Below are 27,726 nucleotides of genomic sequence, written 5' to 3'. Positions count from 1 at the left end.
TCAGTCCTGGCCCTCTGACAATGCAGCGTTCCCTCAGTCCTGGCCCTCTGACAATGCAGCACTCCCTCAGTCCTGGCCCTCTGACAATGCAGCACTCCCTCAGTCCTGGCCCTCTGACAATGTAGCGCTCCCTCAGTCCTGGCCCTCTGACAATGCAGCACTCCCTCAGTCCTGGCCCTCTGACAATGCAGCACTCCCTCAGTCCTGGCCCTCCGCCAATGCAGCACTCCCTCAGTCCTGGCCCTCCGAAAATGTAGCGCTCCCTCAGTCCTGACCCTCCGACCATGCAGCACTCCCTCAGTCCTGACCCTCCGACAATGCAGCACTCCCTCAGTCCTGGCCATCCGCCAATGCACTGAGTGCTGAGCTTGTTGCATTTGAGTGCGACAGTGAGAGTTTGGTGACGAGGGAGTATAAGGGTTCATTTTTATATAAAGTCTAGTATTTCTTTTATTTAGTTAATTAACTTAAAAGTTGCTGTTTGGTCTATAAGAAGGTGAATTTTGAATCAGCTTTCAACAAGGTTCTACTTGTACTTACTTGTAGCTGGAGCTTGTTAATTAGTTAATTGGATTAGGCCAGTTTTCAAAGGCTAGTCACAGTATAAATAGGAGCTAGTTACAGTGCAGACTTTGTTTGCACTGAGTGCTGAGCTTGTTGCATTTGAGTGCTACAGTGAAAGTTTGGTGACTGAGGGAGTGCTGAGCTTGTTGCATTTGAGTGCTGCAGTGAGAGTTTGGTGACTGAGGGAGTGCTAAGCTTGTTGCATTTTAAGTGCTACAGTGAGAGTTTGGTGACTGAGGGAGTTAGGTGAGGAGGGAGTAAGGTGCTCCTTACATTTCATTTCCTATATTTATCAAAGAGCGTGAAGGGAGCCAGGAGTTTAGAGTACAGCTGACTGGAAGCAGACTCGGAGGGCGGAGGTCCAGTTGGTCCACGGGGCAGCTAATTCTGTAAAGTAAGAGGGGATGGAGGCTAGGGCAGTTGCACGCTCCTCCTGTAGGATGTGGGTGGTGAGGGATACCACTGGTGTCCCCGCTGACTATGCCTGCGGGAAGTGCACCCAACTCCAGCTCCTCAGAGACCGTGTTAAGGAACTGGAGCTGGAGCTGGATGAACTTCGGATCATCCGGGAGGCAGAGGGGGTTATCGAGAAGAGTTACAGGGAGGTAGCCACACCCAAGGTACTGGACAAGAGTAGCTGGGTTACAGCCAGGGGAAAGAAAACTAACAGGCAGACAGTGCAGGGATCCCTCGTGGCCGTTCCCCTTCAAAACAAGTATACCGTTTTGAATGCTGTTGGGGGGGGACCTACCGGGGGAAGGCCCCAGCGGCCAGGTCTCTGGCACTGAGTCTGGCTCTGGGGCTCAGAAGGGAAGGGGGGAGCATAGAAAAGCAATAGTAATAGGAGATTCAATGGTTCGGGGAATAGATAGGAGATCCTGTGGTCGCGAGCGAGACTCCCAAAAGGTATGTTGCCTCCCGGGTGCCAGGGCCAGGGATGTCTCGGATCGTGTCTTCAGGATCCTGAAGGGGGAGGGTGAGCAGCCAGAAGTCGTGGTGCACATTGGTACCAACGATGTAGGTAGGAAAAAGGGTGTGGAGGTAATAAACAAGTTTAGGGAGTTAGGCTGGAAGTTAAAGGCCAGGACAGACAGAGTTGTCATCTCTGGTTTGTTGCCGGTGCCACGTGATAGCGAGGCTAGGAATAGGGAGAGAGTGCAGTTGAACACGTGGCTGCAGGAATGATGTAGGAGGGAGGGCTTCAGGTATTTGGATAATTGGAGCGCATTCTGGGGAAGGTAGGACCTGTACAAGCAGGACGGGTTGCATCTGAACCAGAGGGACACCAATATCCTGGGGGGGAGGTTTTCTAGTACTCTTCGGGAGGGTTTAAACTAATTTGGCTGGGGAATGGGAACCGGATTTGTAGTCCAGCAACTAAGGTAGCCGATATTCAGGACGCCAAAGCACGTAGTGATGCAGTGGGGAAGGTAACACTGACAAAGGAGAGTACTTGCAGGCAAGGAGATGGGTTGAAGTGTGTATACTTTAATGCAAGAAGCATCAGGAATAAGGTGGGTGAACCTAAGGCATGGATTGGTACTTGGGACTACGATGTGGTGGCCATCACGGAAACTTGGATAGAAGAGGGGCAGAAATGGTTGTTGGAGGTCCCTGGTTATAGATATTTCAACAAGATTAGGGAGGATGGTAAAAGAGGTGGGGGGGGGGGGGGGGGGGGGGGGGTGGCATTGTTAATTAGAGATAGTATAACAGCTGCAGAAAGGCAGTTTGAGGGGGATCTGCCTACTGAGGTAATATGGGTTGAAGTCAGAAATAGGAAAGGAGCAGTCACCTTGTTGGGAGTTTTCTATAGGCCCCCCAATAGCAGCAGAGATGTGGAGGAACAGATTGTGAAACAGATTTTGGAAAGGTGCAGAAGTCACAGGGTAGTAGTCATGGGTGACTTCAACTTCCCAAACATTGAGTGGAAACTCTTTAGATCAAATAGTTTGGATGGGGTAGTGTTTGTGCAGTGTGTCCAGGAAGCTTTTCTAACACAGTATGTAGATTGTCCGACCAGAGGGGAGGCCATATTGGATTTAGTACTTGGTAATGAACCAGGGCAGGTAATAGATTTGTTAGTGGGGGAGCATTTTGGAGGTAGTGACCACAATTCTGTGACTTTCACTTTAGTTATGGAGAGGGATAGGTGCGTGCAACAGGGCAAGGGGTTTACAATTGGGGGAAGGGTAAATACAATGCTGTCAGACAAGAAATGAAGAGCAGAAGTTGGGAACATATGCTGTCAGGGAAGGACACAAGTGAAATGTGGAACTTGTTCAAGGAACAGGTACTGCGTGTCTTTGATATGTATGTCCCTGTCAGGCAGGGAAGAGATGGTCGAGTGAGGGAACCATGGTTGACAAGAGAGGTTGAATGTCTTGTTAAGAGGAAGAAGGAGACTTATGTAAGGCTGAAGAAACAAGGTTCAGACAGGGCGCTGGAGGGATACAAGATACCCAGGAGGGAACTGAAGAAAGGGATTAGGAGAGCTAAGAGAGGGCATGAAAAATCTTTGGCAGGTAGGATCAAGGAAAACCCCAAGGCCTTTTACACATATGTGAGAAATATGAGAATGACTAGAGCGAGGGTAGGTCCGATCAAGGACAGTAGCGGGAGATTGTGTATTGAGTCTGAAGAGATAGGAGAGGTCTTGAACAAGTATTTTTCTTCAGTACTTACAAACGAGAGGGGCCATATTGTTGGAGAGGACAGTGTGAAACAGATTGATAAGCTCAAGGAGATACTTGTCAGGAAGGAAGATGTGTTGCGCGTTTTGAAAACTTGAGGATAGACAAGTCCCCCGGGCCTGACGGGATATATCCAAGGATTCTATTGGAAGCAAGAAATGAAATTGCAGAGCCGTTGGCAATGATCTTTTCGTCCTCGCTGTCAACAGGGGTGGTACCAGAGGATTGGAGAGTGGCGAATGTCATGCCCCTGTTCAAAAAAGGGAATAGGGATAACCCTGGGAATTACAGGCCAGTTAGTCTTACTTCGGTGGTAGGCAAAGTAATGGAAAGGGTACTAAGGGATAGGATTTCTGAGCATCTGGAAAGACACTGCTTGATTAGGGATAGTCAGCACGGATTTGTGAGGGGTAGGTCTTGCCTTACAAGTCTTATTGACTTCTTTGAGGAGGTGACCAAGCATGTGGATGAAGGTAAAGCAGTGGATGTAGTGTACATGGATTTTAGTAAGGCATTTGATAAGGTTCCCCATTGTAGGCTTGTGCAGAAAGTAAGGAGGCATGGGATAGTGGGAAATTTGGCCAGTTGGATAACAAACTGGCTAACCGATAGAAGACAGAGAGTGGTGGTGGATGGCAAATATTCAGCCTGGAGCCCAGTTATCAGTGGCGTACCGCAGGGATCAGTTCTGGATCCTCTGCTGTTTGTGATTTTCATTAACGACTTGGATGAGGGAGTTGAAGGGTCAGTAAATTTGCAGATGATACGAAGATTGGTGGAGCTGTGGATAGTGAGGAGGGCTGTTGTCGGCTTCAAAGAGACATAGATAGGATGCAGAGCTGGGCTGAGAAGTGGCAGATGGAGTTTAACCCTGACAAGTGTGAGGTTGTCCATTTTGGAAGGACAAATATGAATGTGGAATACAATGTTAATGGTAGGGTTCTTGGCAATGTGGAGGAGCAGAGAGATCTTGGGGTCTATGTTCATAGATCTTTGAAAGTTGCCACTCAAGTGGATAGAGCTGTGAAGAAGGCCTATGGTGTGCTAGCGTTCATTAGCAGAGGGATTGAATTTAAGAGCCGTGAGGTGATGATGCAGCTGTACAAAACCTTGGTCAGGCCACATTTGGAGTACTGTGTGCAGTTCTGGTTGCCTCAATTTAGGAAGGATGTGGAAGCTTTGGAAAAGGTGCAAAGGAGATTTACCAGGATGTTGCCTGGAATGGAGAGTAGGTCATATGAGGAAAGGTTGAGGGTGCTAGGCCTTTTCTCATTAGAACGGAGAAGGATGAGGGGCGACTTGATAGAGGTTTATAAGATGATCAAGGGAATAGATAGAGTAGACAGTCAGAGACTTTTTCCCGGGTGGAACACACCATTACAAGGGGACATAAATGTAAGATAAATGGTGGAAGATATAGAAGGGATGTCAGAGGTAGGTTCTTTACCCCGAGAGTAGTGGGGGCATGGAATGCACTGCCTGTGGAAGTAGTTGAGTTGGAAACGTTAGGGACCTTCAAGCAGCTATTGGATAGGTACATGGATTAGGGTAGAATAATGGAGTGTAGATTAACTTCTTCTTAAGGGCAGCACGGTAGCATTGTGGATAGCATAATTGCTTTACAGCTCCAGGGTCCCAAGTTCGATTTCGACTTGGGTCACTGTCTGTGTGGAGTCTGCACATCCTCCCCGTGTGTGCGTGGGTTTCCTCCAGGTACTCCGGTTTCCTCCCACAGTCCAAAGATGTGCAGGTTAGGTGGATTGGCCATGAAAAATTGCCCTTAGTGTCCAAAATTCTATGATTAACCTAGGACAAAAGTTTGGCACAACATCGTGGGCCGAAGGGCCTGTTCTGTGCTGTATTTCTCTATAATGCAGCACTCCCTCAGTCCTGGCCCTCCGACAGTGCAGCACTCCCTCAGTCCTGGCCCTCTGACAGTGCAGCATTACCTCAGTCCTGGCCCTCTGACAATGTAGCGCTCCCTCAGTCCTGACCCTCCGACAATGCAGCGTTCCCTCAGTCCTGGTCCTCTGACAATGTAGCACTCCCTCAGTCCTGACCCTCTGACAATGCAGCGCTCCCTCAGTCCTGGTCCTCTGACAGTGCAGCGCTCCCTCAGTACTAGCCCTCTGACAATGCAGCACTCCCTCAGTCCTAGCCCTCTGACAATGCAGCACTTCCTCAGTCCAGGCCCTCTGACAATGCAGCATTGCCTCAGTCCTGGTCCTCTGACAATGCAGAACTCCCTCAGTCCTAGCCCTCCGACAATGCAGCACTCCCTCAGTCCTGGTCCTCTGACAATGCAGCGCTCCCTCAGTCCTGGTCCTCTGACAATGCAGCACTTCCTCAGTCCTGGTCCTCTGACAATGCAGCACTCACTCAGTCCTGGTCCTCTGACAATGCAGCGTTCCCTCAGTCCTGGTCCTCTGACAATGCAGCGCTCCCTCAGTCCTGGTCCTTTGACAATGCAACGCTCCCTCAGTCCTGGTCCTCTGACAATGCACCGTTCCCTCAGTCCTGGCCCTCCGACAATGCAGCACTCCCTCAGTCCTGGTCCTCTGACAATGCAGCGCTCCCTCAGTCCTGGCCCTCTGACAATGCAGCACTCACTCAGTCCTGGCCCTCCGACAATGCAGCATTCCCTCAGTCCTGGTCCTCTGACAATGCAGCGCTCCCTCAGTCCTGGTCCTCTGACAATGCAGCACTCCCTCAGTCCTAGCCCTCTGACAGTGCAGCACTTCCTCAGTCCTGACCCTCCAACAGTGCAGCGCTCCCTCAGTCCTGGTCCTCCGACAATGCAGCACTCCCTCAGTCCTAGCCCTCTGACAGTGCAGCACTTCCTCAGTCCTGGTCCTTTGACAATGCAGCGCTCCCTCAGTCCTGGCCCTCTGTCAATGCAGCACTCACTCAGTCCTGGCCTTCCGGCAATGTAGCGCTCCCTCAGTCCTGGCCCTCTGACAATGCAGCACTCCCTCAGTCATAGCCCTCCAACAATGCAGCGCTCCCTCAGTCCTGACCCTCCGACAGTGCAGCGCTCCCTCAGTCCTGGCCCTCTGACAGTGCAGCACTTCCTCAGTCCTGGTCCTTTGACAATGCAGCGCTCTCTCAGTCCTGGCCCTCCGACAACGCAGCACTCACTCAGTCCTGGTCCTCTGACAATGCAGCGCTCCTTCAGTCTTGTCCCTTCATCAGTGCAGCGTTCCCTCAGTCCTAGCCTTCTAACAATGCAGCGTTCCCTCAGTCCTAGCCCTCCGACAGTGCAGCTTTCCCTCAGACCTGGTTCTCCGACAATGCAGCGCTCCCTCAGTCCTGGCCCTCCGACAATGCAGCGCTCCGTCAGTCTTGTCCCTTCATCAGTGCAGCGTTCCCTCAGTCTTGGCCCTCCAACAGTGCAGCGTTCCCTCAGTCCTGGCCCTCTGACAATGCAGCATTGCCTCAGTCCTAGCCCTCTGACAGTGCAGCACTTCCTCAGTCCTGGTCCTTTGACAATGCAGCGCTCCCTCAGTCCTGGCCCTCTGTCAATGCAGCACTCACTCAGTCCTGGCCTTCCGACAATGTAGCGCTCCCTCAGTCCTGGCCCTCTGACAATGCAGCACTCCCTCAGTCCTAGCCCTCCAACAATGCAGCGCTCCCTCAGTCCTGACCCTCCGACAGTGCAGCGCTCCCTCAGTCCTGGCCCTCTGACAGTGCAGCACTCCCTCAGTCCTGGTCCTTTGACGATGCAGCGCTCTCTCAGTCCTGGCCCTCCGACAACGCAGCACTCACTCAGTCCTGGTCCTCTGACAATGCAGCGCTCCTTCAGTCTTGTCCCTTCATCAGTGCAGCGTTCCCTCAGTCCTAGCCTTCTAACAATGCAGCGTTCCCTCAGTCCTAGCCCTCCGACAGTGCAGCGTTCCCTCAGCCCTGGCCCTCCGACAATGCAGCACTTCCTCAGTCCTGGCCCTCTGACAATGCAGCATTGCCTCAGTCCTAGCCCTCTGACAGTGCAGCACTTCCTCAGTCCTGGCCCTCTGACAATGCAGCATTGCCTCAGTCCTAGCCCTCTGACAGTGCAGCACTTCCTCAGTCCTGGTCCTCTGACAATGTAGCGCTCCCTCAGTCCTGGTCCTCTGACAATGCAGAACTCCCTCAGTCCTAGCCCTCTGACAATGCAGCACTCCCTCAGTCCTGGTCCTTTGACAATGCAGCGCTCTCTCAGTCCTAGCCCTCCGACAACGCAGCACTCCCTCAGTCCTGGTCCTCTGACAATGCAACGCTCCCTCAGTCCTGGTCCTCCGACAATGCAGCGCTCTCTCAGTCCTAGCCTTCCGACAATGCAGCGTTCCCTCAGTCCTGACCCTCTGACAATGTAGCGCTCCCTCAGTCCTGGCCCTCCGACAGTGCAGCGTTCCCTCAGTCCTGGTTCTCCGACAATGCAGCGCTTCCTCAGTCCTGGCCCTCCAACAATGCTGCGCTCTCTCAGTCCTGGCCCTCCGACAATGCAGCGCTCCGTCAGTCTTGTCCCTTCGTCCCTCAGTCCTGGCCCTCCAACAGTGCAGCGTTCCCTCAGCCCTGGCCCTCCGACAATGCAGCGCTCCCTCAGTCCTGGCCCTCCGACAATGCAGTGCCCCCTCAGTCCTGACCCTCTGACAATGCAGCGCTCCCTCAGTCCTGGCCCTCTGACAGTGCAGCACTCCCTCAGTCCTGGCTCTCCGACAATGCAACGCTCCCTCAGTCCTGGCCCTCCAACAATGCAGCACTTCCTCAGTCCTGGCCATCCGACAATGCAGCACTCCCTCAGTCCTGGTCCTCTGACAATGCAGCGCTCTCTCAGTCCTGGCCCTCCGACAATGCAGCGCTCTCTCAGTCCTAGCCCTCCGACAATGCAACGCTCCCTCAGTCCTGGTCCTCCGACAACGCAGCGCTCTCTCAGTCCTAGCCCACCGACAATGCAACGCTCCCTCAGTCCTGGCCCTCCAACAATGCAGCATTGCCTCAGTCCTGGCCCTCTGACAATGTAGCGCTCCCTCAGTCCTGGTCTTCTGACAATGCAACGCTCCCTCAGTCCTAGCCCTCTGACAGTGCAGCACTTCCTCAGTCCTGGTCCTCTGACAATGTAGCGCTCCCTCAGTCCTGGTCCTCTGACAATGCAGAACTCCCTCAGTCCTAGCCCTCTGACAATGCAGCACTCCCTCAGTCCTGGTCCTTTGACAATGCAGCGCTCTCTCAGTCCTAGCCCTCCGACATCGCAGCACTCCCTCAGTCCTGGTCCTCTGACAATGCAACGCTCCCTCAGTCCTGGTCCTCTGACAATGCAACGCTCCCTCAGTCAGGTCCTCTGACAATGCACCGTTCCCTCAGTCTTGTCCCTTCATCAGTGCAGCGTTCCCTCAGTCCTAGCCTTCCGACAATGCAGCGTTCCCTCAGTCCTGACCCTCTGACAATGTAGCGCTCCCTCAGTCCTGGCCCTCCGACAGTGCAGCGTTCCCTCAGTCCTGGTTCTCCGACAATGCAGCGCTTCCTCAGTCCTGGCCCTCCAACAATGCTGCGCTCTCTCAGTCCTGGCCCTCCGACAATGCAGCGCTCCGTCAGTCTTGTCCCTTCGTCCCTCAGTCCTGGCCCTCCAACAGTGCAGCGTTCCCTCAGCCCTGGCCCTCCGACAATGCAGCGCTCCCTCAGTCCTGGCCCTCCGACAATGCAGTGCCCCCTCAGTCCTGACCCTCTGACAATGCAGCGCTCCCTCGGTCCTGGCCCTCTGACAGTGCAGCACTCCCTCAGTCCTGGCTCTCCGACAATGCAACGCTCCCTCAGTCCTGGCCCTCCAACAATGCAGAACTTCCTCAGTCCTGGCCATCCGACAATGCAGCACTCCCTCAGTCCTGGTCCTCTGACAATGCAGCGCTCTCTCAGTCCTGGCCCTCCGACAATGCAGCGCTCTCTCAGTCCTAGCCCTCCGACAATGCAACGCTCCCTCAGTCCTGGCCCTCCAACAATGCAGCACTCCCTCAGTCCTGGTCCTCTGACAATGCAGCGCTCCCTCAGTCCTGGTCCTCTGACAATGCAACGCTCCCTCAGTCCTGGCCCTCTGACAATGCAACACTCCCTCTGTCCTGGTCCTCTGACAATGCACCGTTCCCTCAGTCCTGGTCCTCTGACAATGCAGTGCTCTCTCAGTCCTAGCCCTCCGACATTGCAGCGCTCCCTCAGTCTTGTCCCTTCATCAGTGTAGCTTTCCCTCAGTCCTAGCCCTCCGACAGTGCAGCGCTCCCTCAGTCCTAGCCTTCCGACAATGCAGCGCTCCCTCAGTCCTGGCCCTCCGACAATGCAGCGCTCCCTCAGTCTTGTCCCTTCATCAGTGCAGCGTTCCCTCAGTCCTAGCCTTCCGACAATGCAGCGTTCCCTCAGTCCTAGCCCTCCGACAGTGCAGCGTTCCCTCAGCCCTGGCCCTCCGACAATGCAGCGCTCCCTTAGTCCTGGCCCTCCGACAATGCAGCGCTCCGTCAGTCTTGTCCTTCATCAGTGCAGCGTTCCCTCAGTCCTAGCCTTCCGACAATGCAGCGCTCCCTCAGTCTTGTCCCTTTATCAGTACAGCGTTCCCTCAGTCCTCGCCCTCCCACAGTGTAGCGTTCCCTCAGTCCTGGCCCTCTGACAGTGTAGCACTCCCTAAGTAATGTATTGAAAATGTCAATGCAGATTGTGGACTTCTGCCTCTCACGAGTTAATAATGTTTAAAGAGGGAGAAAATGATAGACTAGCTAATTACAGGTCAGTCAGCCCGGTGGGGAAATTATTCGAAAAACATTCTGAAAACTGTATAATCATCATGGATTTGTTCAAAGAGCGTTTTGTCTCACTAAATTGAATGAATTTTTGAGGAGGTAACAAGTAGGGCCAATGGGCCTGGAACATTTGGTGCAGTCACATGGTGTGATGAATTTAAGAAATTGTTATACATTATATTTTGTTGTAGTATTCTTATTACAACCCCCAGGTTCAAATACATGCTGGCAGTATGGCTGCAAAAGCTGTGATTAAGGCGTCATGAAAGGTGACAAACTCATTGATTTAATCATTTACTTGTTTGCAAAGAGATTACTAATGGAACATTGTTTTGAGTGCTGAAGGTTCCCTGGGTGTGAATAATTTGATGGATGGTGTTTACTCCCAGCTCAGCAGGTCATGGGGTATCTTAGTGGGATACAGATGATGTAATTTATGGGAGGAGCCATGTCTGCCTGTGGTTTTGGCAGTTTGCTATAGATTTTGAGTCTGACAAGACAAGGATTTTCAGGTTGCTCCTCAAAGGGTCTTTCTCCTAAGGTTTACAGAGAACCACAAGTAACCCTGATTGCTAACTTTATTTATGAGTGGATTTTGAACAATATTGGGTTGCTTTGGAGGCATACATATAGTGGCAGGTGTAGGTAGCGAGTTAAAGTTTCTCATTTTATTTAAGAACTGTTTAGTTGTTAATTGTAGAGCCATTTATTTGATGTTAATGTGGCTCATTCTGTATTTAAATTAAAATTTGTTTTAACATAAAAGATACCTTTTGGTCAGAATCATCACTCCTGGGGTGAAGTATCCTTTCCTCACAGTTTTACAAATTGTTTGGGGTTTCACGTCCGGTATCCTGACAAAAACTGGGGTCTGCTCCGGAATCGTAACAATGGATTTTACCAGTTGAGCTTTTGGCAAGGTCCCACATGGCAGAATGGTCATTAAAGTAAGAGCCCATGGGATCCAAGGGGAAGTAACATACAAAACTGGTTCAGTCGCAGGAAGAAAGGGATAATGTTAGATGGATACTTATGTGACTGGAAGGCTGTTTCCAGTGGGATCCCACGGGGCTCTGTACTGGATCCTTTGCTCTTCATGGTCTATGCCAATGATTTAGGCTTGAATGTTTCGAGCATTAAGATTAAGTAACTTGCGGATGATGGAAAGATTCACCAGATGATTGTCAGTCAGGAAGGAAGCAGTAGCCTGCAGGATGGTATCAGTTGACTGGCCAGATGATTGTCAGTGAGGAAGGAAGCAGGAGCCTGCAGGATGGTATCAGTTGACTGGCCAGATGATTGTCAGTCAGGAAGGAGGCAGTAGCCTGCAGGATGGTATCAGTTGACTGGCCAGGTGATTGTCAGTCAGGAAGGAAGCAGTAGCCTGCAGGATGGTATCAGTTGACTGGCCAGATGATTGTCAGTCAGGAAGGAAGCAGTAGCCTGCAGGATGGTATCAGTTGACTGGCCAGATGATTGTCACTGAGGAAGGAAGCAGGAGCCTGCAGGATGGTATCAGTTGACTGGCCAGATGATTGTCACTGAGGAAGGAAGCAGTAGCCTGCAGGATGGTATCAGTTGACTGGCCAGATGATTGTCAGTCAGGAAGGAAGCAGTAGCCTGCAGGATGGTATCAGTTGACTGGCCAGATGATTGTCAGTGAGGAAGGAAGCAGTAGCCTGCAGGATGGTATCAGTTGACTGGCCAGATGATTGTCAGTCAGGAAGGAAGCAGTAGCCTGCAGGATGGTATCAGTTGACTGGCCAGATGATTGTCAGTCAGGAAGGAAGCAGTAGCCTGCAGGATGGTATCAGTTGACTGGCCAGGTGATTGTCAGTCAGGAAGGAAGCAGTAGCCTGCAGGATGGTATCAGTTGACTGGCCAGATGATTGTCAGTCAGGAAGGAAGCAGTAGCCTGCAGGATGGTATCAGTTGACTGGCCAGATGATTGTCACTGAGGAAGGAAGCAGGAGCCTGCAGGATGGTATCAGTTGACTGGCCAGATGATTGTCACTGAGGAAGGAAGCAGTAGCCTGCAGGATGGTATCAGTTGACTGGCCAGATGATTGTCAGTGAGGAAGGAAGCAGTAGCCTGCAGGATGGTATCAGTTGACTGGCCAGATGATTGTCAGTCAGGAAGGAAGCAGTAGCCTGCAGGATGGTATCAGTTGACTGGCCAGATGATTGTCAGTCAGGAAGGAAGAAGTAGCCTGCAGGATGGTATCAGTTGACTGGCCAGATGATTGTCACTGAGGAAGGAAGCAGTAGCCTGCAGGATGGTATCAGTTGACTGGCCAGATGATTGTCAGTCAGGAAGGAAGAAGTAGCCTGCAGGATGGTATCAGTTGACTGGCCAGATGATTGTCACTGAGGAAGGAAGCAGTAGCCTGCAGGATGGTATCAGTTGACTGGCCAGATGATTGTCAGTCAGGAAGGAAGCTGTAGCCTGCAGGATGGTATCGGTTGACTGGCCAGATGATTGTCAGTCAGGAAGGAAGCAGTAGCCTGCAGGATGGTATCAGTTGACTGGCCAGATGATTGTCACTGAGGAAGGAAGCAGTAGCCTGCAGGATGGTATCAGTTGACTGGCCAGATGATTGTCACTGAGGAAGGAAGCAGTAGCCTGCAGGATGGTATCAGTTGACTGGCCAGATGATTGTCAGTCAGGAAGGAAGCAGTAGCCTGCAGGATGGTATCAGTTGACTGGCCAGATGATTGTCAGTCAGGAAGGAAGCAGTAGCCTGCAGGATGGTATCAGTTGACTGGCCAGATGATTGTCAGTGAGGAAGGAAGCAGTAGCCTGCAGGATGGTATCAGTTGACTGGCCAGATGATTGTCAGTCAGGAAGGAAGCAGTAGCCTGCAGGATGGTATCAGTTGACTGGTCACGTTGACAGGAAAGTGGAAAACAGAATTAAATCTGGAGAAATGGGCGGGATCTCCCGACCAACCCGCCGCGGGTTTTTCGGTGGCGGAGGCAGCCCGCCAGCGGGATTTACCAGCCCCGCTGTTGTCAATGGGATTTCCCAATGCACGTTCCTCGGTCCCTGAAGGAGGCAGGACATGGAGGTGTAAGGTGGTTTAAAAAGTCAGATGGAATGTTTCCTTTATTGGCTGAGCTACAGAATATAAGAGCAGGGAGGTTCTACTCAAGCTACATAAAACACGGCTAGTGGGTCTTCAGCTACAGTACTGTGTATAGTTCTGGTCACTGCATTGCAGGAAGGATGTGAGCACATTAGGGAAATAAACTGTAGAGGAGGTTTACGAGGATGTTGCCAGGATTGGAGAATTTTAGCTCCAAGCAAAGATTGTTTTCAGTGGAGTAGAGGAGCCGGAGGGGAGATCTTACTGAGGTGTAGAATGTAATGAGGGGCTTAGATATAGCAAATAGGAGAGCCCTATTTCTCAAAGCTGAGAGATCAGATACCAGGGGACATAGATTTAAAATAAACTGATAGGTAGATCGGAGGGGCTTTGAGGAGAACTTTCTTTCTCCCAGGGCATGTTGGGCACACTGCCTGAAAGGGCGTTGGGGCAGAAAGCCTCATCACATCTACTTTGTTATGTACTTGCAGTGTCACAATGAATGGACCAAGAGCTGGAAAGTGGGATTAAACCGCATTGATACTTTTCAGCTGACACAGACACGATGGGCTGAATGGGTTCCTCTAGTGCAGCAGATTTCTCTGATCCTCCACCACCCATTAATCACAGGTGGCACTACTCACCCAGCGCTATTCATGGCATCAATGGAAAGGCTGCAAGGACATGAGCCGCTGAATAACTGACTCCTGACTTGAATGGATAGGGCAGACAACTGGTTTAGCCGTTCAACCCCATTCTGGCTGCACTTCAAAGCTCTCTGGGATCCTGCAGTCATCAGTTAAAACTGCGCACTATTCCAGAATCATCTTGGAATGCAACGACAACTCCGGGCGTCTTTCCTGCCAACTGTTTTCTCAAGCCCCCTCTCGGGGGGGGGGGGGGGGGGGTCATTGCTGGGAAGTATGTTCCCGGGGTGTTTATTCGTTGTAACCCTTTTTCATACATGTTCATAATAAAATACAGTAAAAAAAAATAAGTGAGCAGTTTGTAGACTTCTTTGTCACTCAGATTGAGACCATCCGATCAGCTGCCACTGGGTCAAACATCATTAAAAGTACCCCCTGCCCTATCCTTGAACTTGAAACTTTCTCTTATCTCCCCTGATGCCCTCTCTGAGCTTACCTTTCTATGAGACCCACCACCTGTTTCCTTGACCACACTTCCTGGTTCCATGTTAGCTGATATCATTAACTATTCTCTCAGGTTCTATCCCTACCTCCTTCAAATCTTCCATCATCCCCTTCTCTCCCCAAAAGCTAAACCTTTACCCTTCCAAACTATGGTCCAATTTCCAACCTCCATTTCCTCTCCAAACTTTTTGTACATGCTGCCATCTCCAAATCTATGTCCTTTTTCCCAGAACCCCATGGTTCAATCCTTCCAATTAGATTTACGCCTCTGCTAAAATGGCTCTTGTCAAAGTCACTTATGTGATTCTGACAAGAGTAAGCTATCCCTCCTTGGCCTTTTTCACCAGTCTGCAGCTTTTGGCATGGTTGACCGCAGCATCCACTTCCAATGTCTCTTCATTGTTGTCCAGTTGGATGGGACTGCTCTCACCTAGTTCCATTCTTAATTATATTAGAGGTCTCTTGCAATGGCTTTTCATCCCTCTGTCCTGCTCACTCACTGTACTCTCTCACCTACATTGGCTCCAAGTCAGTGTCTCAATTTTAAAATTCTCATCCTCGTTTTCAAATACCTCCGTGCCTTGTCCATCCCTTATTCTAAAGCTGCTAAATAAACACCATTTACTGTTGCTGCGAAGCCATCAATTCGAGACACCCAAGGAAAACCGCCCAAGGGTGAATTTTCAGTCCTCTCATTCAGTATGGGGCCTCTGAGCAAGGCCAGAATTTAATGCTCACATCATCAAATAAGGAGCTTGCTGGACATAATCATGGGAAATTATTAGTCAACCATGTTGGTAGGGAGCTGAAGTGTTGTACCTACCCTGGGAGTGTTTGATGGGGACAGTGTAGAGGGAGCTTTACTCTGTATCTAACCTGTGCTGTACCTACCCTGGGAGTGTTTGATTGGGACAGTGCAGAGGGAGCTTTATTCTGTATCTAACCCCACGCTGTACCTGCCCTGGGAGTGTTTGATGGGGACAGTGCAGAGGGAGCTTTATTCTGTATCTAACCCCACGCTGTACCTGCCCTGGGAGTGTTTGATGGGGACAGTGCAGAGGGAGTTTTATTCTGTATCTAACCTGTGCTATACCTGCCCTGGGAGTGTTTGATTGGGACAGTGTAGAGGGAGCTTTATTCTGTATCTAACCTGTGCTATACCTGCCCTGGGAGTGTTTGATTGGGACAGTCTAGAGGAAGCTTTACTCTGTATCGAACCTGTGCTGTATCTGCCCTGGGAGTGTTTGATGGGGACAGTGTAGAGGGAGCTTTATTCTGTATCTAACCCCACGCTGTACCTGCCCTGGGAGTGTTTGATGGGGACAGTGCAGAGGGAGCTTTATTCTGTATCTAACCTGTGCTGTACCTGCCCTGGGAGTGTTTGATGGGGACAGTGCAGAGGGAGCTTTATTCTGTATCTAACCCCACGCTGTCCCTGTCCTGGGAGTGTTTGATTGGGACAGTGTAGAGGGAGCTTTATTCTGTATCTAACCCAGTGCTGTACCTGCCCTGGGAGTGTTTGATGGGGACAGTGTAGTGGGAGTTTTATTGTGTATCTAACCCCGTGCTGTACCTGCCCTGGGAGTGTTTGATGGGGACAGTGTAGAGGGAGCTTTACTCTGTATCTAACCCCGTGCTGTACCTGCCCTGGGAGTGTTTGATTGGGACAGTGTAGAGGGAGCTTTATTCTGTATCTAACCCAGTGCTGTACCTGCCCTGGGAGTGTTTGATTGGGACAGTGTAGAGAGAGCTTTATTCTGTATCTAACCCAGTGCTGTACCTGCCCTGGGAGTGTTTGATGGGGACAGTGTAGAGGGAGCTTTATTCTGTATCTAACCCAGTGCTGTACCTGCCCTGGGAGTGTTTGATGGGGACAGTGTAGAGGGAGCTTCACTATGTAGCTAATCCTGTGCTGTTCCTGTACTGAAAAGTTCCAATATCCACACTGAAATATAAAATGCTAAAATTCCTTTTGACCATGTCTAAATAAAGCTTCAGTGAATAATTTTGTTGCTTGGATTATTTATATTTTGTGGATTGAGTTGCAACAAATGTAACAGCGGGCGAGGGAAAGAGTATTTACCCCTTCTGCCATCTCAATCTAGAGCGTGAATCCCTGCAGCATTCCTGGCATTGTGATCATGGGATTCCAGCAGTCCCATTCCCAGAAAACTGGTCATTGGCGCCACCTGCTGCTAGGATATGATGGTGCAGTAGTTTATTGCTGAGCCAGAGTTGTCAACGGACATGTGATTATTAGCCTCGTGCCGGAGCGACAATTAAATTAACCTTCTTATATTGTCATAAAGTTCTTTAATATGATATCCATTTTGATCTTTTCCTGGGATGCTGGCATCGTCACAGCGAGGCCACCATTTATTGCCCATCCCGAATTGTCCTAGAGAAGGTGATGGTGAACTACCTTTTACAATCACTGTAGCCCAGGCAGTTAGGGTACCCACCCACATTGCTGCTATGTTGGGGCTCCAGGAGTGTGACCAGCAATGATGAAGGAAAAGTGATACAGCTCAAAGTCAAGATGGTGTAATTCAGTAACTTGAGGTGGTGTTTGCACTTTCCACTGAGAATGCAGCTGAGTAAAAGACCTCGAGGATTGGTATACTAATAGAGGCTATTGAGTCCACATGTCTTACCAAACTTTTGCTTGACCAATCATAAATTAATTCCATTGTTACATTCTCTCCATAGCCTTGTATCAATCACAAACTAATCCCACTATCCAGCCCTCTCCCCATAGCCCTGTATCAATCACAAACTAATCCCACTGTCCAGCCCACTCCCCATAGCCCTGTATCAATCACAAACTAATCCCACTATCCAGCCCTCTCCCCATAGCCCTGTATCAATCACAAACTAATCCCACTATCCAGTGCTCTCCCAATAGCCCTGTATCAATCACAAACTAATCCCACTATCCAGCCCTCTCCCAATAGCCCGGTATCAATCACAAACTAATCCCACTATCTAGCGCTCTCCCAATAGCCCTGTATCAATCACAAACTAATCCCACTATCCAGCGCTCTCCCAATAGCCCTGTATCAAACACAAACTAATCCCACTGTCCAGCCCACTCCCCATAGCCCTGTATCAATCACAAACTAATCCCACTATCCAGCGCTCTCCCAATAGCCCTGTATCAATCACAAACTAATCCCACTGTCCAGCCCACTCCCCATAGCCCGGTATCAATCACAAACTAATCCCACTGTCCAGCCCTCTCTCAACAGCCTTGTATCAATCACAAACTAATCCCACTATCCAGCCCTCTCCCAATAGCCCTGTATCAATCACAAACTAATCCCACTGTCCAGCCCTCTCCCAATAGCCCTGTATCAATCACAAACTAATCCCACTATCCAGCCCTCTCCCAATAGCCCTGTATCAAACACAAACTAATCCCACTATCCAGCGCTCTCCCAATAGCCTTGTATCAATCACAAACTAATCCCACTATCCAGCCCACTCTCCATAGCCCTGTATCAAACACAAACTTATCCCACTATCCAGCCCACTCTCCATAGCCCTGTATCAAACACAAACTAATCCCACTATCCAGCGCTCTCCCAATAGCCCTGTATCAATCACAAACTAATCCCACTATCCAGCGCTCTCCCAATAGCCCTGTATCAATCACAAACTAATCCCACTATCCAGTTGTGGTAGTACGGTACCTGGGAGTGTGAGCTGCTATTGGTGGAGAAGGCTCGCTGCTCATTGGCCCAAGTGTTGCTTTCTCATTGGTCAAGACGAAGGTAGCTCCGCCCAATGAGGCAGGGTATAGAACCTGTGTTTCCCAGCAGCCATTGTTCTTTCTGTACTCAAGCTGCTGGGGAAACATCTTGTAGATTAAAGCCTTCAATTCCGACTACTCCTTCATTTCTGTGGTTATTGATCGCGCATCACCAGCTCTCTCCAAATAGCCCTGTATCAATCACAAACTAATCCCACTGTCCAGCCCACTCCCCATAGCCCTGTACCAATCACAAACTAATCCCACTGTCCAGCCCACTCCCCATAGCCCTGTATCAATCACAAACTAATCCCACTGTCCAGCCCACTCCCCATAGCCCTGTACCAATCACAAACTAATCCCACTGTCCAGCCCACTCCCCATAGCCCTGTATCAATCACAAACTAATCCCACTGTCCAGCCCACTCCCCATAGCCCTGTATCAATCACAAACTAATCCCACTGTCCAGCCCACTCCCCATAGCCCTGTATCAATCACAAACTAATCCCACTGTCCAGCCCACTCCCCATAGCCCTGTATCAATCACAAACTAATCCCACTGTCCAGCCCACTCCCCATAGCCCTGTATCAATCACAAACTAATCCCACTGTCCAGCCCACTCCCCATAGCCCTGTATCAATCACAAACTAATCCCACTGTCCAGCCCACTCCCCATAGCCCTGTATCAATCACAAACTAATCTCACTGTCCAGCCCACTCCCCATAGCCCTGTATCAATCTTCTGTATTTTCCCCATAACCCGCTATCTTCCTCAGCTTCATATGTTTATCAGATGCTCCTTTAAAAGATACAACGGTCTCTGTCTCAATCACTCTCAATAAATCATTCCGTGCTCCAACAGCCTATTTAAGAAAATACATTTCTCCTAACCATACTCTGACAATAACGGATGATCAGTCACCACACGACTCCCTACATACAGAAAACAGTCATTCTCTATTCACTGTCAAACTGTACTTAAAATCTCCAATAAACCTCCTCCGGGTCTTCTGTACCCCAAAGCAGGAACAGTCGCAGTATCTCCAATCTCTCCACTGAACTCTAGTTTCCCATTCCTGAAATCATCCTGGTGAAGCTGAGCACTAATATAGTGGGTCCCAGAACTACACACAGTTTCTAACTGTGGGCTAACTGATAGTTTTCACATCTCACAGTCAATATGCAAGTCCCCTGTTGTCGGCTCTATCAATCTCAATCGGTCAGCACAAATCCAATTTTAGAATGTGTCGTCATAACACAGATTCATAAGGCAAATGTCCCGGTGATGGAATATTTTTTGTCGATCGCTATAGCACCTCCAAAACCTCAGCGTGCTAATGTGAATATTGTAATTGAAGATTCCCATCACTGACTCAGGGTTGCTGTAACGGGCTAAAGACTCACCGCTTATATCGCGAACGATTGCTTGCTGACGCAGGACCTTCACATCTGGGGGGCCTTTCTCTGGAAAACATTGAAGTTAATCACCTGTCACTGCGGTTGCACAGGATGTAAACAAAAGTGGGAATGGTATCTTTCGCAACAGATGCATTAATTCAATGTCTGAGTATGGGTGTCAGCGCCATCAGGGGTGTGGGGAGAGAGTCAGCACCCTCAGGGGAGAGAGACAGTCAGCCCCCTCAGGGCAGAGAGACAGTCAGCCCCCTCAGGGGAGAGAGAGAGAGAGTCAGCACCTTCAGGGGAGGGAGAGAGAGTCAGCACCTTCAGGGGAGAGAGAGAGAGAGTCAGCACCTTCAGGGGAGGGAGTGAGAGAATCAGCACCTTCAGGGTGTGTTGTTCCTCGTGTCTTAATAAAGCCCGTAGTCTCAAAGGTGGAGAAGATGCTTTATTGTGAATTTGTTCTCTCTTCAGAGCTTAACTTACGGCTACCTCAAATGCTGCCTGCTTGTGTGTCTGTGTCCTGCTACCAGTTCTGCCTTCCGTGAAGTGTGTCCTCACTTCCCGTCCCTGTGTATTTATAGCTCTCCCGTGCTCCCTCTAGTGCTTGCTCAGTTGTATTGCATCTACTCAGATCTACAATCACCACATCCCCCTTTTTTCTTTACATATTTTCTGTACATCGTTAAAGAAAATTGTACAAAACAGTTACTTATAATATGTGTATCTATACAAGTGATGGTGCTATTGCATATTTTACAAAACCAATTTATATTTATGAGTCCACTCTTAATAAAAACATTTATGAGTCCAAACTTGATGAATTTGTTTTTTCTTTTGTTGTTGTTGACGTGGTGAATGTTGTCGGTGTTCTTGTTATTTTAAGTAACCAATGCGTCATCCCGAGGTGTTTGCATGGTCGAACCACTGATGTTGACTGACATGGACTTTTTTCTGTGCTTGTGGTATCGATTTATTATGTCATCTGCCTTGAAATCTGGTGTGCTTGCTTATTCTGGAGCAGATGTGAGTTTGTGCAATTCGTTGTCATCCCATGGCATGTTTGTAGTCTTGTCATTGTTTTGCAGTGTGCTGTGGCATTGTCCTTCATGTGCAGAGTTGTACCATTTTGTACAAGTCGTTGTTTCATTGCTGTTGTTTCTGTCGTTCCTGTCTTTGTTGTTTTCGTTGCCGTTCTTGTTGCTGTTTTTGTCGTTTCTGTCTTTGTTGTTGTCGCTATCTTTGTTATGCTTCTTGTTGGTTTTGTTGTTCTTCTTGTAGTTTTTGTCGTTGTGCTTATAGTTTTTGTTGGTGCTGTTGTTGTTCTTGTTTCTGCAGTGCTTCTTGCGATTTTTGTTGTTATTGTCGCGCTTCATGTTGCTTTTGTTCTTGCTGTTGTTGTTCTCGTTTCTGCTGTGCTTCTTTTGGCTTTTGTTTTTCTTGTTATGCTCAATGAGTGTCCCATGTGGATAATTTGAGTCATTGAACGTTTCGTCTCGAGAATGGTGATAATGATCTGGTGTTGCATTGATGCTGGTGACATCAGTCATTTGTTGTGGATTAGATTCGTCGTCTTTGCTTTCTTGGTGCTCCTCTTCTGGAGTCAAATTCTTCACGATTTCATTTGACGCGGTCTCTCTGGATTCTTGGTGCTCCTCTTCCGGAGTCAAAATCTTCATGATTTCAATTGACGTGGTCTCTTTGGACTCTTGGTGCTCCTCTTCTGGAGTCAAAACCTGCATGGTTTCTATTGGCGTCGTCTCTCTGGATTCTTAGGTGGCCCGACTCTGTGCTTCTGTACAGACAAGCTTAGAACTGTCAGTCTCGCTGTGATCCTGTACCTCCTGTATGTCGAGTGTGATCACCTTGTCACTGTTTTCGCATGCAGTGGGTAGATGTACATTGTCTTCTTCTTGCTTATGTGAGCTTGGTAGGCTTTCATGGTCTGCTTGCGGTTGCTCAGATATGGCGGGTTGACCTTCATGGACTTCTTCATGCATGGTGTTCGCCAGGGAGTGTTTGCTTGCTTCCCTTTTGGAGTCTTTCATCACTCTCACTGTGGAGCCTGTCATCGCGCTCTCTGTGGAGTCTTTCTGGGCTCTCTGTGTGTCGTCGTCTTCGTCTTGCGTATTGCAGTCATCCAATGTATCGACGATCTGCCATGGCACCATGGTGTTGGATTCATCTACCACGAGTAGATTCATGTTGAGCTTTGCGACCGTGTCGCTGATACTGTCATCAGCATATCCGAATAACTCAGCCATGTCTGAGTAGTAATCTTCAAAAAACAAATCATCTTTTTTTGTTTCGGATTTCTTTTTGTTTTCTTCACTTTGGGTGGTGCAGACTGCTTTTTCCAGGCGGTTGTGAGAGTTATTTTCAACTGCTGGTTTAAGTTCAGGCGTTTTTTTGTCTTCTGAGGCAAGAAAGTTTGGTTTTACCGCTTTAAGTATCTTGTTTTCAATTATCGGGCATTTCCCTTTTAAATAGGCGTGGTCCGGATGCTCAGACGTCATGACGTCATGTGTAGGAATCAAGTGCGCATGCGCAAATCGGCCTTCCTTTACTGTGCGGTTTTGTGTCCACTGCGCATGCGCGACTTGCGCATGCGCATAACGATCCGCGACCAAAACGTTTTGAGACTGCGCATGCGCGGCTTGCGCATGCGCAGAACGCAAAACGGGTGATTGTAACAGCGCATGTGTGGCTTCTGTTTCCTGCGCATGCACAGACGCAGATTTTAGTTCTTTGTCTGCCACAGACTGTAAAATGTGCTCTGACGCCATTTTATCGCGGATTTCAGCGCTTTTTCTTTCTGAAAGTTGTAAGTTACCTTTTCCTTTCGATCTGGACTGGATTTCAGCGTTTTGGCTTTGTGAAAAATTCAAGTTATTTCTTCTTTTTGATCTGTACTTTTCACTCCTGATTTCTTGAGTGAACCCTTTCTGTTTGTAGAGTTTTGCATCACTCAGTCTCTGTGCAGTTTGGCCTCTGAGCATACCGTGCTGTTCAAATTCCTTACAGTATTCTTCAAATTTGTTTAGTATTGTTTGTAAGTTGTTGCTGTCTTCATCTTTTGAGTATTTAAATCCATTATATACTTTCCTAGCTTCATGTCCTGCGATGAGCATTGCTATTTTAATTTTGTCTGAGGCTGCTGCTACATCATTAGCTATGATATAAAAATCGAACATTTGTTTAAACATTTTCCAGACATTTCTTACATTGCCGGTCGTGTCCAGCTGAGGTGGGGTTCCAAGCCACATCCTCGAATAAGCGATGTCTTCCCAAGTCGAATGTCCAGTAGGAGTGTTTCTTGCCATTTTGTTCTTTCTGCAGCTGAGTTGTCCTGTAGTAAGCGTCTGAAGCCACTGCTGGTACCATGTGTTGTTCCTCGTGTCTTAATAAAGCTCGTAGTCTCAAAGGTGGAGAAGATGCTTTATTGTGAATTTGTTCTCTCTTCAGAGCTTAACTTACGGCTACCTCAAATGCTGCCTGCTTGTGTGTCTGTGTCCTGCTACCAGTTCTGCCTTCCGTGAAGTGTGTCCTCACTTCCTGTCCCTGTGTATTTATAGCTCTCCCGTGCTCCCTCTAGTGCTTACTCAGTTGTATTGCATCTACTCAGATCTACAATCACCACACAGGGGAGAGAGAGAGTCAGCACCTTCAGGGGAGGGAGAGAGAGAATCAGCACATTCAGGGGAGGGAGAGAGAGAGTCAGCACCTTCTGGGGAGGGAGAGAGAGAGTCAGCACGTTCAGGGGAGGGAGAGAGAGAGTCAGCACCTTCAGGGGAGGGAGAGAGAGTCAGCACCTTCAGGAGAGGGAGAGAGAGAGTCAGCACTTTCAGAGAAGGGAGAGAGAGTCAGCACCTTCTGGAGAGGGAGGGAGAGAGTCAGCACCTTCAGGGGAGGGAGAGAAAGAGTCAGCACCTTCAGGGGAGGGAGAGAGAGAGTCAGCACCTTCAGGGGAGGGAGAGAGAGAGTCAGCACCTTCAGGGGAGGGAGAGAGAAAGTCAGCACCTTCAGGGGAGGGGTTAAGTGAGGAATGGTGTGGTAACAGTCACTGCAGGGCAATTTTATGGGGCTGAGTTACCGCTCATGTCTCTGATCATAGCTTGTTTACGCAGAATCTTCGACTCCTGAAGTCTTTTCTCTGCAACAGAAAAATGGGAAAAATTTTAATTTATAGCGAACATTTTAAAGAGAGCTGTCACATAACAACTTAAGAAATTGGAACTGGAATAAGCTGTACAACCCCTTGACCTGCTCTGCCATTCAATAAGTTCATGCAGGATCCACTGGATCAGCTCCACCTTCTCACATGATCCCCGTATCCTTTCCCATGTGCCCAAAAATCGACTAATCTCATACTGGATGCTTATCAAACGAGAATCCTCAGACCCCTGGGAACAGAATTCTTTTTCACAGTCACTCAAAGGTACAGTAGAAACTTTACTATCTGGTGTACGTGGGAAATAGGTGGTGTTGGTTAATCAACAATGCTGATCAACAGGGAGTTCCATTAACCAATGGAATACAGCAGATACCCTGCAGTATGGACTAATGGGCAAGTACTTGAGAAGTCAAGAACAATCTTAATTTTACTTCTTGTCTTCAATAGTACATTAAAACACAAATTAAAGTACTAAATAGTGTAGCATACAGGTAGGGGATCCGAATAACTTTGTGATTATTTCTAGTTGGTAAAGTGACAAGGGGGACACAGAACTTCCGGCAAGTTGAGAACTGCAGTTGGAATCGAGTGCTGGATTACACAAATTTTACTCTAGATAACCAGTTGAACTAAATATGCCAGTGGGGAACAGTTCAGCCCACTGAGCAGATTCACAGCTATTTCCCGAGAACCATAGAAAAGAGGCCATTCGGCATCAAGTCTGCGCCAGCCAAAGAAGGGAAAAGCGAAACTAGCCACTCTATTTTAACTCCATTTTCCATCACCTGTTCAGTAGCCTGTACAATATTACAGAATCTTTCTGTAATCACACATCAGACTGATAGAAATAAATGTTTACGGAACCAGCAGAAACCAAGCTCAATCTGAACAAGACCAGTCATGGAGAGAACGAGACAGACAAGGAGAGAAAGAGAGACAAAGAGAGAGCGCAGGGGTGAGAGAGAGAGAGAGAGCATCAGAGACAGATAAGAGAGAGAGACGGAAAAAGAGAGAAAGCAAGAAATGGAGAGAGACAGGAAAAAAGTAGCAACACCCTTTTCCTAGATACAGGCCTGACACCTTCTCCTTTGTCACCAGTTTCCTTAGCTCTGGTACCCACATCTGCCTGACCCATACCCTCCCCTGACCCCCCCCCCCTCCCTGAACCCGGTACCCCCGCTCACATTCCACCTGCACCCCAGTCCCCCCCCCCGCCCCAGTCCCCTTCCCCATTTCCTTGCCCCATCCCAATACCCCCAGTCCCTCCATCCCCATGCTTCCCCCCCCCCCCCCACACTCCATCCATTCCCTGCCCCAGGCTGCACCTTTGCGTAGAGTGGGTCTTCGCCGTTTCTTGTTCAGCCCATCCTCCATGTCAGTGTCAGGTGACGCCATATCTTTGCCGTCGAGTGTTTCCTCGCCATTCTGTCTCTCCCCTTCCATGTGCTCTACCTTCACTGCAGTGAGAAGCTCCTGGTTGCTTTTACTCTGCACGTCCTCCATCTTCACCTTTGTTTTTTTATGTTCAGTCCTGATTTTTAACACAGTTCCAAGTGATTCTCTGCTCTTCAATGTCAGATCAGCACATTCAGTCTGAGTGTCCTGCAAGGAAAGCATCCAGTGGTGAATACTCTGTCGGGAAAGGCCCATCAGCTTCGCAAGGCAGTAACCGCAGAGCCACAGCTAGACCAGGAGTGGAAGAGGAGGCTGTGTTAAAAGGCCATTCAGCCCATCAAACCTGCTTCTCTCACTGCGGCTGCACGCTCTACCCTCACGTACACACTAGCTCAGCCATTTGATCTCTCAAGGGAATGTTGCGGCTTAAATACTGACTGATCCTTAAAAGGAATAATGGAAATATCCCAAAGATTGGAGGGTGAAGATCTGCTCTTTGCTCAGAAACAGAAAGGCACGATGGATTATCGGAAACAAAATGTAAAAAAAAAGCAAATGATGAGAGTTGGGATTTTTATCCAGCCCACCATGAATTAACAGGAGCAACAGCTCAAAACACAAGCCTTTGCCCATTCCCATTTGACCGAAACCCTGGCCGGGATTTTGCCATTCCCGGCATTGTAACTGGAACTCTGTCCACTTATTTTTCCTATTACCCACACAAATACAATTGAAATTCTAAGTGCTGATTGCGTGCGTGCGAAACACGAGCAATTCAGCATCGACAGAAGTTTTTCATTGGTGACAATGCAGCAAGTAAAGTTTGACTATAAAAGAGTCAAAGGGAGGCTGGCCATCACTGCCACAACTTTACTGCCCAACTACATCATCATTAACACAAGAGGTGAGAGTGTCTCACAGCACAGCTGCACACTCTATCCTCTCTGAGACATCAGCCCAGACATTTAACCTCCTACAGAAATGTTGTGATGCTTAAAAGGAATGAAGGAAAATCCCAAAAACGTGTTTTTCAAAACTAAATTTCACTTGTAAATATTTTGCATTATGTTGGTTTCTCTTCATTCATTTATGCATCATTGCGATTTTTTGAGATTTGCTTAGCCCGAGAGTTAAATGGATTGGCGCACCTCATAATGGGCATCCATTGCTAGTTACAGGAGAACTAGGGACATTTTCTTCATTGTTTTTTGTTTATTTTTTAATTGAATGTTTAGTGTCCAGTGTTGTGCTCGCCACCCTGTGGGACATGTTTGAACTTTGCAGCCTGAACTGCCACTCTCTTCTTGACATTTTAAAGGAATTTATCTGAGATCAGTGGGGGTAACTGAAATGTGGACGGTGAATTCAAAGCTCAGTAAGGACTCCGCCAGCCTACACACCAAGGTGGAGTGTGTGAGGGAGACGGAAAGTACAAGGTGGGGGAGGTGGGGAGGGGGGGGGGGAGAGAGAGAGAGAGAGAGAGGGGGGGAGGGGACGAGTGTGAGGGGACGAGTGAGAGGGGATGAATGTGAAGGCATGAGTGGGAGTCCGAGGGAGGGAGGGAGAGAGGGAGAGTGTGAGGGGGTGAGAGTGCGAGGGAGGGAGAGTGTGAGGGGGTGAGAGTGCGAGGGAGAGAGGGAGAGTGACGGAGAGAGGGAGGGAGGGAGAGTGTGAGAGGGTGAGAGTGCGAGGGAGGAAGGGAGAGTATGATTTCTGTTCACCTGATTAATGGGGTGAATTTAATAAAGGGAGAGGGATGTCTGACGAGCTCAAAGAAAGACGTTTATTTAACAAAGCATTATTTACACAGGGGGCGGTTACACTTTGCCGGGTCCTCTCTCCTTTTATATTAGTGCTGGGTTAGCTCACAGTCCAATGAGCATGGGGAAATAATCACCCCCAGCAGGATGAGCCCCGTGCAGGTTATGACAGTGATATTGGTGTAGGGGTTGTGGAAATCCCAGCTCAGTGGTGTGAACACCTTGGGCTGGATTCTCCGTTTCAGGGACTACGCCCCCACGCCGTCGTAAAAACCACCACCATTCAGCCCCACCCGACCTGCCACTACCACTCTACACAAGTCTTTCCAAACATTTTACCAGCCCAACCCAGACCAATACAGTGAAGAAAAGTGGAGCCTGGAACGAACAATGGGGTAAACCCACTCCTGGTCCAGCTCAACTCTAAATCTGCATATTCATCCTTGCTGATTCCCAACCAGATGTATTCTGCCATGTTTCCTTTGCAGATATCAGAAACCCAATAGTTTTTTAAATTCACGGTACTGTTAGTAAGGCCGCCATTATTGTCCATCCCTAATTACCCTTGAGGTGATGGTGATGATCTGGCTTCTCGATTACAACTGAGTGTCTTGCTCCGCCATACACAGGGCAGTTAGGAGTTACCCACATAGACCTATCACTGAGCCTGGTAGCTAACATCAGGCAACTCTAACTCTGATTCTAATGTATGTTTGTCACTCTCCGTTGGGACAATGACTCATTGCCCATGGTGGTTACTGAGTTACATATTTTGAAAATAAATTTAGTGTGCCCAATTCATTTTCTCCACGTAAGGGCCAATTTAGCTAGGCCGATCCACCTACCCGGCACATCTTTGGGTTGTGGGGGCAAAATCCATGCAGACACGGAGAGAATGTGCAAACCCTACACGGACAGTGACCCAGTTCCTGAGTTACATTGAGCCCTCGTAGAGTGCATTGCGCTTGATCAGTAGTGAGGACATACCCTTGCA

At 49.0% G+C, this 27,726-nt stretch overlaps 1 protein-coding gene across 8 annotated transcripts in view; it reads right to left on the bottom strand.

Moving 5' to 3' along the window:
- Positions 1–27,726, bottom strand: part of LOC119973464 (nascent polypeptide-associated complex subunit alpha, muscle-specific form-like) — a 124,994-nt gene that overhangs the window by 47,006 nt on the left and 50,262 nt on the right. For all 8 annotated transcript variants that reach the window (XM_038811652.1, XM_038811655.1, XM_038811653.1 and 5 more), the window contains 3 exons: positions 24,903–25,179; positions 23,497–23,556; positions 19,410–19,469 (listed from right to left, as the gene is read on the bottom strand). In XM_038811652.1, coding sequence (XP_038667580.1) covers positions 19,410–19,469; positions 23,497–23,556; positions 24,903–25,179 — 397 coding nt within the window. The remainder of the gene's footprint in view (positions 1–19,409; positions 19,470–23,496; positions 23,557–24,902; positions 25,180–27,726) is intronic.

The sequence above is a fragment of the Scyliorhinus canicula genome, chromosome 11 (assembly GCF_902713615.1).
Source record: "Scyliorhinus canicula chromosome 11, sScyCan1.1, whole genome shotgun sequence".
NCBI classification, from domain to species: Eukaryota; Metazoa; Chordata; class Chondrichthyes; order Carcharhiniformes; family Scyliorhinidae; genus Scyliorhinus; species Scyliorhinus canicula.
The sequence above is the reverse complement of the archived record's forward strand: the minus strand, read 5'-3'. Positions and strand labels throughout refer to the sequence as shown.